The sequence below is a fragment of the Apteryx rowi genome, unplaced genomic scaffold, assembly GCF_003343035.1.
Source record: "Apteryx rowi isolate R43461 unplaced genomic scaffold, aptRow1 scaffold_212, whole genome shotgun sequence".
NCBI lineage: Eukaryota > Metazoa > Chordata > Aves > Apterygiformes > Apterygidae > Apteryx > Apteryx rowi.
The window spans coordinates 60,675-71,375 of NW_020448442.1; the positions used below are offsets into that span (position 1 = coordinate 60,675).

Below are 10,701 nucleotides of genomic sequence, written 5' to 3' on the forward strand. Positions count from 1 at the left end.
CACTGTGAAATATATAGCACTGGATGTTCTTTGACAACACAGTAATATGTATTGTCTGTTTAATCTTTAGGGTGCTGTGCAGTAGCTTTCATCTGCAAGTCATTCACTACTTATGCTGTTTTCACATTAACGATGACTAAGAAACTGTATTAAAAGGATAACAGCTGTATATTATGCATCAGACTGACACATGTACTCTCCAGCAAGAGCAAATGCAGCCAGCAAAGAAAGCTGTTGTGTGGTATCTGATCTGACGTCTTTGCAGTATTTCAGGTGGGATATTTTAAAGTAGCAATGAATACACTCAGACATTGTTTCTTCGCTGTTCTGATTCTCAGTGTTTCACTTCTATTTGTTTTCTATACTGTTAATTTGCATGCACAAAAATCTCTTAGGATACTGAACCTCTCAGTGAGTTCAGCTTTAGCAGAAGCCTGTAAAGCACTTAATGAAGATAAGGCATTCTTTCTGAAGGAAAACACTTTGAAAACATCATTTAGAAAATCCAATTGCACAGAGTACGTCATACAGAATCACTACATCACCCGCGCCCTCTCGGCGGAGGAGGCCGCCTTCCCCGTTGCCTACATCATGACCCTGCATAAGGAGTTTGAGACCTTCGAGCGGCTCTTCAGGGCGGTGTACATGCCCCAAAACGTCTACTGTGTCCACGTGGACCAGAAGGCACCAGCCGCCTTTAAGCAGGCGGTGCARCGCCTGGTGGGCTGCTTCCCCAACGCTTTCCTCGCCTCCAAGATGGAGCGGGTGGTCTACGGCGGCATATCCCGCCTGCGGGCCGACCTCAACTGCATGAGAGACTTGCTGGCCTCCGCCGTGCCCTGGAAGTACCTGCTCAACACCTGCGGGCAGGACTTCCCCTTGAAGACCAACCGGGAAATCATCCAGTTCCTCAAGGGCTTCAGAGGCAAAAACATCACCCCCGGCGTGCTGCCGCCGGCCCACGTCACTGCACGCACCAAGTACGTACACAGGGAACAACTATATCCTTTCTTTTCTTTCATGCTGTGGACGTTTGTACATAAAGCACCCCCACCTCACAATCTTACCATCTACTTCGGCTCTGCGTACATTGCAGTCACCCAGCCCTTTGTGGAGTTTGTGCTCCAAGACCAGCGTGCCATTGATTTATTGGCATGGTCTGAGGACACCTACAGCCCTGATGAGCACTTCTGGGTGACGCTCAATAGGATTCCAGGTGAGTCCACCCATATTTTTGTTTTCTATAGATACATAAGCTTCACACACACATGCACATATGTGCACCTGCACATACACAAACACACACACATATCTCAGGCTGATTTTGATAAAGCCTAGACAAAAAAGTGAATCAGATCATAATTTATATACCAGCTTGATCTATAAAATAAGCTTACTTGCCCTTCATGTCCACCCTTCTGACCATTCAGGGAGATATCATTCTGTGCCATGCAGTATATGCAWTACCTCTTTGCATCTTACCAGAAGCCCAAAGGATCTTAGTTCTCATTGAAATCTTTGGAATTTTCAGCTGATTCAAGCCCTGTAAAAATCTGAAATAAAGAAAAGGGAAGGAGCAAAGAGAAAGATAACTAATTTAAGCTATGTAAGTATTATAGTGAAGGCGTTCTCTACAATATGCTTTGTTGGGGGCGGGGAGGGAGAGATTTTATTTTTCCACAAATAGAAGCAAATTCCTCCCTTTCTCTGACTCCAGAGTCAGAAAATCTGATTTCAGATCCACAAAAGAAATGTTGGAACCCTGGAGTCCCAGCCCCTTTATAGACACAGCATCACTCAGATACTGATTCTCAGAATTCCCTGTGAGGCTAGAAATGGAGGCACAGAAGCACTAAAGGATTTAGGTGCCTAGGACATGCTCATGCCAAGGAGTTAGGCACCCGAATGCCCTTAAAAATACAAACCCACACTTGATCAGTGCCAGCCAGCTCCCTTCCTCCAGAGCCAGGGATCACAAACAGCTAGCACAGCCCTGCTACCAGTCTGCTGGTGCAGTCCCAGGGTGGGGGCCCTGCTTGAGTTGTCCAAGAGCTGCAGGTGCTCCAGAGCCCAAGCTTGGCTGCCTCAGGTCCAGGCAGAGTTATGACTTGATATTCTTTCTGCCTTGCTGAAAGTGTGAGATGGACACCCACAGGCTTGGAGAACACACAGCTAAGTGAAGTTTTCTGAAAATCTGAGCCCTGAGAGAGGATGTAGTCTCTGTACTATGTACAGACTAGATATATTGCTGCCTTGTACTAAAGAATGATTGGAGAAGCAGGATATTGTATAAACAATATATATATACATCATTGAAGCCCAGCAATGGGAACTCAAGAAACTGTTTTCTTCATCTGTGGTTCTGTAGGGTGAAGACTAGGCTGTTGGTACGAAAGAAAAGGGTGCATGTCTGGGATAAATCCAGTAAGCCTGGGAACTGGAACAGCAACTGGCAGGGTATTTTGTATCTGCTCCTATTCTCTTCCCTCCTCTCAAGCTCCACAAAGACAGGAGGAAACAGCACAGCTGTGTGTAAGGATCTGAATCTGCTTCTAGGCGTCACAGGCCTCTTTGTGGGCACAAACACACACACCAGCTCTCCTATAACAGCTACAAACAACATGTAGTCATAGGTACTGCCTAAATTCCATTGTACAGGCTCAAGGATTCATTCAGAGAAACAGAATTAGAGCTAGTATTTTCATCTTCTACCTTATGTGTTTCTAATTAGTTTTACCTTGTTCATATGACTGGGAGAAGGGTTGGAAGATGCACAGGACTTCTCTGCAATTCACACTGCTTTTAAAAGAACCTATTGTTCCTGAGTCCCTGGAGTTTCATGGCAGCCCAAAGTAAAGATATGAGCAATGGAAGCAAGGATAAATCTCTTCTCTTTTCTTTACAATTTTCACCCTCCCCCGTTGTAATTTTTGGAGAACAAAAACTGGGAGCACTAACAAAGAGTCAGAGCAACTATTTAAGCTAAGAAGCAGACTGTAGATGTTTCTTGCAAGGTCAGTCTGCTTTGAAATAATCATATAACTCTATCTGAGAATAGCTCTTCAATCGCTACATTTTACAACTGGCAAGCACAAGATAACAGCAAGTGATTACTGAATTAGATATGTACTGTGTAATCAACATCATCATCATCTACTATTAGCTGGTAGTTAGCTGACTTTTTCAGGAAGCTGGTTGCTGTGATCTTATCATAGACCATTGCCTCAGAAGCAATAAACCTGGGACCGGATATATTCTCCAGAGTGGGAGAGGTTCAGATGGGCACCATTTGTTGCACTGCACTCTTTGGCTTACATAGACTGTGTATTTCACTGTTTTTTTCCATCATTGCCCACTTTCCAGTTTTGTACACTGGCATAACACTTTTGTGCTTGTTCTCTTTGCATCTGAAAGAGAAATTTGGAAAAGATGGAACATTCCCACATTAAATATGTTTTCTTCCTCTTCCATGTTTCCCTTCCCTCACAGTAGTGTGACAGAAGTGGCCAAGCAACTCTGACGGACATACTCTAGGGGCTGCTGTTGTCCAGAACTTTGAATGCAAGCTACTAAGTGCAGCACAGGGTGCCAGCCTCTTGCCTGAACGTATCTGAGTCAGATCCAGAGCACCGAGTGTCTCTTGCAGCGAGAAGTCCCCTTTAATGCGTGAGGTATTAGCTTAGGACTCATTTTCTGGTTCTCATAAAAACTTTCTGTGCAAGTTTGACCAAGACACTTCCTTTTTGCTTTTCATGCATATTAAAGGGATGTAATAGCATCAGCCAGTAGTCTAGCTGCTATAACAGTTGGAGGCCTTCAGACATGAAGAGAGATCATTTAAGGACCAGTTTGGATGTACAGCATATTGCGAAAAAACTAATCCAAACACATATTTGTAGTTGAAGACAGCCATGATCTCCTCAGTTCAGATAAATAATAAGAAAAGGTTGTTTGGTCCCCAAATTTGAAAATAACAAGCTTATTACCCAGAGCCATGAAATGAAGACCAGGATTTTCTTAGCCCCCTGAAGGCTCTTGACATTCAGTTCCCATTCAGTTGATTTTCAGATAACAGTCTTATCTTTGGTATTTATCTTAGGCCACTTATCTCCCATGTGATTCCTATGTGACAGAAGAATCTTGAAACTCATTTTTCAGATAAGGAAGAGAAACACAGAGAAATTAAGGGAAAGTATTTACAAAGTATTTAGGCCTGAAGTGACTAGCCCTAAATCACTTCCCCAAGGTCATGCAAGAAGTGTAGAACACCTCAGTGCAGGTTAGTGGAACCAAAGCTCCTAAGTCCCAGTCTAGCAGCACAATCACTGCTCCATCTTTCACCTCTGTGCTCATGTGGAGCAAAAAGAAGATTCTGGGAGCCATAACAGAGGTGTACATTCACAGTTAATGCCACTGAAACCCTTAATGTGGCTATACTGAAACCTGTTCCAAGCCAAAACACTGTTCCTACTTTCATGAAATATGGTCACAGCATAAGCATGGCTTCTAGAAGTTCTGCTGGGATTCAGGCAATCTCAGGGGACAATTCTTCAGGGTGCACACTGATATGTGTGTACATATATATACATATGTATATATACACACACATGCTGGCCCACTAGTAACTTACACATTGTTCAAGCAGGACTATAAATGGTGGGAGAAGTAATATCAGCACTTTTGCTTCACTGATACCAACACACTTTACCAGGGAGATCAGTGTTATTATTTCCAGTTCGCAGAAGAGGAAGCAAAGTGATATGCCCAATGTCATAAAATGGACTATGGGCAAAACCAGAATTAGAGGACTGGCACCTGCTTCCTAGTCTAATGCTGTGTCCATAGGATTAAGCTGCTTTTTAAGAACAGGCTCATCTGCAGTGAGGTTGCATAGTCCCTTCTGCACCAGTCCCCTTCAGTGACAGTGAGCCATTAGCCTGGCTCAAGCCACCATTTACAATTCCACCTGATTAAAGGCAGCGCAGGGTGTGGGACTCTGTGTGTCCACTACACACAGTACAACTCTGCTTATTTACTTCTCTCTTCAATTTTACATGGGAATATGTACATGCAATACATGTGAATTTAAAGACCAGTTGCTCCGGTAAGAAAAATGCCTAATATGAAAGCCCATTGCCTTTGCTCCCAACAAAGGAAGTCTATTTCCTCTTTTGAAACACACAGGCTGCCATCTGGCCTGGAAGTGTCATTCTGCTCTGGCTGAATGGTTGCATAAAATTCAGTTCCAACTCTTTTGTACCTCTGCATGTGCAGAAAAACCAATGTGAAGAGGAATGGGAAAGAGTTTACTAATATGCAGGTTTCTGCTTTGGCTCCAGGATTTTATTAAGGCTAGATAGTAGGGAGACACTTTTGAAGGTACTTAGGCACCTTGGCATCCTTATGACTTTGACCTCTTGAACATGCCAAGCACTTAGAAAAATCAGTCTTCTGCCTTRAGTTGGAGACCTAAAGCAAATAATGTCTTTCACAACTGTTTTGTGTGCTTCAGTTCCCAAGTAGTGATAACGAGCTTCTCCAGAGCTTGCAAAAGTAACTGTCCTGCTCCTCCCTGAAACATAAAAGGACATTTGCTTTGGGCAAGCCACAAGTGGATGACTTACACCCACCTCATGCAGGTGAAAATTTCCAGCCAGTGGAGAGGCTGTGAGATACCAACCCAGAGAGACCTACTTCTGCCTGGCCTATGTCAGCCCCCCCACCCTTTCATCCCAGATGCCAAAGGGACAGTTGAAGGCAAATTCAGCTTTCTCACGTTTCCAGCTCTTCGTGCAGACAGCTGAGGGCAGCTCGATCCTGAAAAGGTACAGTGTAGCCAGCAAAATCCTCCCAGTGACACTGAGGCTCTCTTTGCTCTCCAGACACCACTGGAGCTTTCCCTTCCTTTGTGTGCTTTGAGAAAAGGGTCTAATATTTACACATGTCCTGCCTTGGCAGGTTATGTTGCTATTAGGAGCTTACCAGATAGAACACTCTGAGACACAAAAAAAATCCGGGGGTCTGGGTTTCTTTTCATTAATGAAAGACAAAATAACCTCTCTGAGCGTAAAATTAATCTTGTTGATGAGAACCTGCTATCACCATTTGCCCATTTGTAAAAAGGCATAACTGAATGTCCAATAGCCAGATGCCCCACTGCTGTCTCTTGTGGAGTCTTTATGCTTGTTTGAAGGGAGCATAAAATGCACACAAGAAAGAGAATTTTATATGCACTAGTCACAGACAGAAATGATTGCACGGTCATGCAAAATAGTGTTGCATTAGGCTCTATATTTTTAACCTAAGTGCAGCAAGCAATCATGAAGACAATGCCAAAATTGTATCCAAAAAGCTTTTCCCTCATTTACTATAAAGCGGTTAATATTTTCCAAAACCTGACAGTTATTTTTTCTAGTGGCAAGTAATGAAGTGAAAGTTAGGAAAGTTGAATGAATATGTTTAGTTGAACTAATATATTCTTTACACTTGACAAACAGCTCTTAAAAGCAAATGAATCTGGTAAATAGAGAGCTGGAACTGACAGAGTTTTACAGCTGTTTGGGGTGATTTACAGAAGTGGTACCACCTTGTTTACAGAGCAGAGGATTATTTGTGATTTGCTGTATGACATTCACAATACAGTACTTGTAATGGGTCTAACCCTCTACCCAGACAAAGAGGGTATTACTCACACTTGGACACACTCACGTGTTAGTTCTAAGGGAACATGGGGTACGCAGCATGCCAGGTCACTGCCTGGCACAAAATAAGACAAACTTTTGCATCAGCTTGAATACCAGTAGTTGACTATCAGAGGAGGCAACCCACAGTGTTTTGTGCAAGCACTATAGCACACAAGTCCTGACCATTCCTTGACCTGAGTGGGTAGATTGGAAAGAGTCTCAGAGCCTCCAGGCAGCTTGCCTGAGAGCATAGGTATCTGAGGACACCAGCAACCTCAACCTGGTATCTTTGAGTGAGGTTCTTTCTCCTGTTGCTGCTAATCTGATATGGAAATTGGAAAGCCATGGAAGATGACTTTGCATTCTGCCTTCTGCCTGCTGTTCCAAATATTCATCCAGCTTTTTACATAATTGTATATTGTGTCTATCTAAGTGCAAAGAATCAGACTCACCTCACTTCTCTGAGCTGGATGAAGGTTGCTAATATATTCCTTCTGTGCAGGATCAGGGAGGAGCCAAACTGACAGATAATTTTGTTTGCAAGTGGAGTCTTAAACTATCCCCAAACTTCTAAACTATATCTGTGCCATTCTGATGGCAAGCCCTTGGCTGAGAGCTGAATGGTAGACACAAAGACAAGAAAGATAGTTGGCATACAGTATGTCTCATATAACACCAGACATGTGGCTGGTAATGCTGTGAGTTAAGCTAGTACTCTTTCAAGACAGATGGAAGTTCTCTTTGTTAAAAATTCACTGCAGTTGATCTGAAGCAGTAGCTTCATATTCAAACTAGAGCTAGTGGCTCTCAAGGAATACTTCATTCACATCCCTTGGTTGTGGGTCAGAGATACAAGAGTAACACCAGGAAATTCTGAGAAGCATTGCTAGCACATTAAGAAATCACACTCGCCAATTCTGTATTATTTTTTTTTTACATGGACATTTGCTTGTACAAAATACCTGTAGGTTTTTTTTCAGACAAGTTAGCCTGCACTGAGCTTCTTGCTGCAGCAACTTAATTATTTCCACTCACAACTACTTCAGTACCTCTCCATTCCACTGTCATTTGTAGACAGATTCTTAGAATAATGTTTTCTGCAATGCATCATACTAATCATACATCATACTAATATGCACCATTGTGGTTGAGTTTTTCTACCAAAATTTTTCTTTTCCTTAGGTTAGTGCCCACCCTCCAAAAGACAGATAGACAGACAGAAAGGCAGAAGCTTTTTAAAATGATTCCAAAAGGCAAAGCTATTTGCATAAGGTATGTTCTAGAAGAAAGTATTTTGTACCTATGTATGCAGCATTATTCATGTAATTACTCATGTACTTGTTCATATTCCCCATTATTTTAATGAGACATCCTGATTGAGCAAGAACTTTTCATAGGAATAAGGTACACAAAACAGGGACTTTCCGTGACCGGTATCAAGTGTTATGACAGCAAAGCTGTTGCAATCTAATAATCAAAACCTTTCTCTTTTGCAAAACCTACCTAAAGGAAGGTGTGGCAATACAGTAGTGGCAATCACAAATACACCTTCCGCATGGCAGAATTTTCTGAAATATTACTTTTGTCTTCTATCTACCACTCAGAGATTACAATTCACCTGTAAATGATATGACTTAAAATATGTTTTTATCTGTATGCAATATGCATATACAGATGCATTATCTGTATGCAATATGCAGTCATTGCAATTTAAGTACCACTTTCAATAGGAGCAGTCATTTGCTTCATACCAATTGTTTGCTTCATGCAACAGTAGCTATTTTTTGTTTCATAAAAAAAACACTACTTACTGATGACAGTGTAAAGATATGTCTTAAAGAAGGTTTTTTGAAAAGCCACAACTAATAAGTGAACTTGCACTCCTGTGCTTGATTCTCTTCTTGTTTATCTTCACATTTATTACACACTAGTGTAACAGGCTTCAAATAGCATGACTCCTGTAAGAACAAAAGCAGATGASAGCAATTTAAGGAAAAAAATTTTTTTTTCTAAATTCTAGCATCAGGTAATGTCTATCAGAATTCATGCATTTTAACCCAGCTGCAGTAACAGATCCTTTTCTTGAATATAAAGTTCCTGGGAGATACTGAGCAGCCTACAGCGCTTGTTTTTGTTAGAGGGAAACTTCAATTAGCCACCTGAAAATGTCGTCTCCTTTCATCTATGTGCAAATTCACTTGAAAATTCTTTTAACCACACCTAAAGTTGTGTTATATGTGTTGAGGGACAAACCCTGTAGCCAGCAGCCAGTCTGTGCAGCTGGGGCAGCAGTAAGTTGAACCATGCAGGGAAGAGTGCAAGTGTGGATATTCCCGGTTCCTATAGAATGGCTCTATTGTCCCTGACGCTTATGTGTCTCTGCAGATTCAGCTCACTCCCACTCAGGGAAACTGGTATTTCCTGAACAGCCCTGTAGAATCCATCTCCACCAGTGCAGCACTGCAACCCTCCCCCTGCGAAAGACACTTAGGTTAGCTTATGGGTCAATAAAAACTCAGAAAAGCCCTTCCAATCATATTGCTAAATGAAGCTACAGTTAACTGGAGCTGACCCCCTTTCCTTACTACTCCTCGAATGATTTAAAAGAGGAGCTGTAGTTCAGCTCTCTTATGACTGTCAACAGCCTGACTGCTCAAGGAGAAAGCATGTCCTGCCTTAATTCAGACCACTGTCTTGAAAGAAATAGTTTTAAATAAGCTTCCCTTTTCTCCCTCTGATCTTTATTTCCTTCTCTACAGGTTTTGCGGTCTGCTTTAAGACTTGCCAATCTTGAGTTTATTTTAGTCAGCCCCCGCACCCCATCCACACTTTTTGTGCGCTCAGATCCCCCAATGAAATGAACATTTATGGTGAAGAATACAAAACTGAGCTGTTGTGTGTTTTTAAAGGGAGATTTTTTTTCTCCATTGTTTTCATATCGTTTTAAAAGAAAGTCCCTTCTTCTAAAGACTTCCCCGTATCTTTACCATTACCTCCCTGCCATGGACAGGTGGGAGAACTTGTCTTGCAGGACAAACAAGAGAACAGAGAAATCAGGATTTCAGATAAATGGTTCTTGCATCTTGTCTCAAGAGCACAATCTGACAAATTCTTGCCCTTGTTGCTGTGCAGGGTTAAGAGGTTACCATTTTCACCCTGCGCACCTTTGCTCATTAGTCTCTCTCCACCCTCGTGACATCGAGGGTTTAACTATTTGATTTCTCCCTAGCGCAGTACTGTAAAATGGCACAGGCTGACAAAACAAACCTAATTACTGTTAAAAAAACGGGGTAGGACTAAAAAAAGAGTAGGTGAACTGACAATGTTAGGTTCGGGGAGGAAGCCTGGCAAYGGCGCTGCATCCACAAGGGCGGTTTCTCGACCTGCTAAAACGGAGCTGAGCTCCTGCAGCTGCCAGAGGACAGCCCGGTGCCCAGACCTGCCTCCGTCCCCTTCCTCCCCCTAGAGCAGCTGCAAGTGGGCACAAAATAGTGTTTCGTGAATACAAGACATGGTGTACTGAGGTGTTTGCCAGAGGTGGCAAATACCTTGACCTATTTCTAGGAATTTCTGTAGTCAGTTAAACAACCGTTTGTCTTTTTTGTTTTTCTTTTCGGGGGGGGAGGGGGGCATGATCTGTTCTGGATTATTATTCTGTAACATTCAGCTGTTTTTGAAGCTATTTTGTACTCTGGAAGAAAAAAAAACATTAAAAACATTAAAAAAAATAAAAAAAGTGGCACACATGCAGTCAGATATAACCAGAGCGGATCAAACATCAGGGCTCCTCTGTGGCAGCTCCCGCAGCCGCAGAACCTAGCGTGGCCGCCCCAGAGGAAGATGCAGGTTCTCGGGGAAATGATTCTGGGAAAACCTCCCGTGTTTCCTAACTTTCCTCTGTTTCCAGGTTCGTTTGTGTGTTTGTTTTTCCGTGTTTCCAGTTTTTTAACTGTTCTGTGGCAGCCTCGGCGTGGCCGCCGTTGGGGCCGTTGGGGCGCCGCGCACGCGACATGCCGGC

At 42.7% G+C, this 10,701-nt stretch overlaps 1 protein-coding gene across 1 annotated transcript in view; it reads left to right on the forward strand.

Annotated features, from left to right (window-relative positions):
- Positions 1-294: 294 nt before the first annotated feature.
- Positions 295-10,701, forward strand: part of GCNT2 (glucosaminyl (N-acetyl) transferase 2 (I blood group)) — an 18,993-nt gene continuing 8,586 nt past the window's right edge. Inside the window, exon 1 of the mRNA XM_026064289.1 lies at positions 295-1,216. Within this exon, the coding sequence (XP_025920074.1) occupies positions 295-1,216 (922 nt within the window). The remainder of the gene's footprint in view (positions 1,217-10,701) is intronic.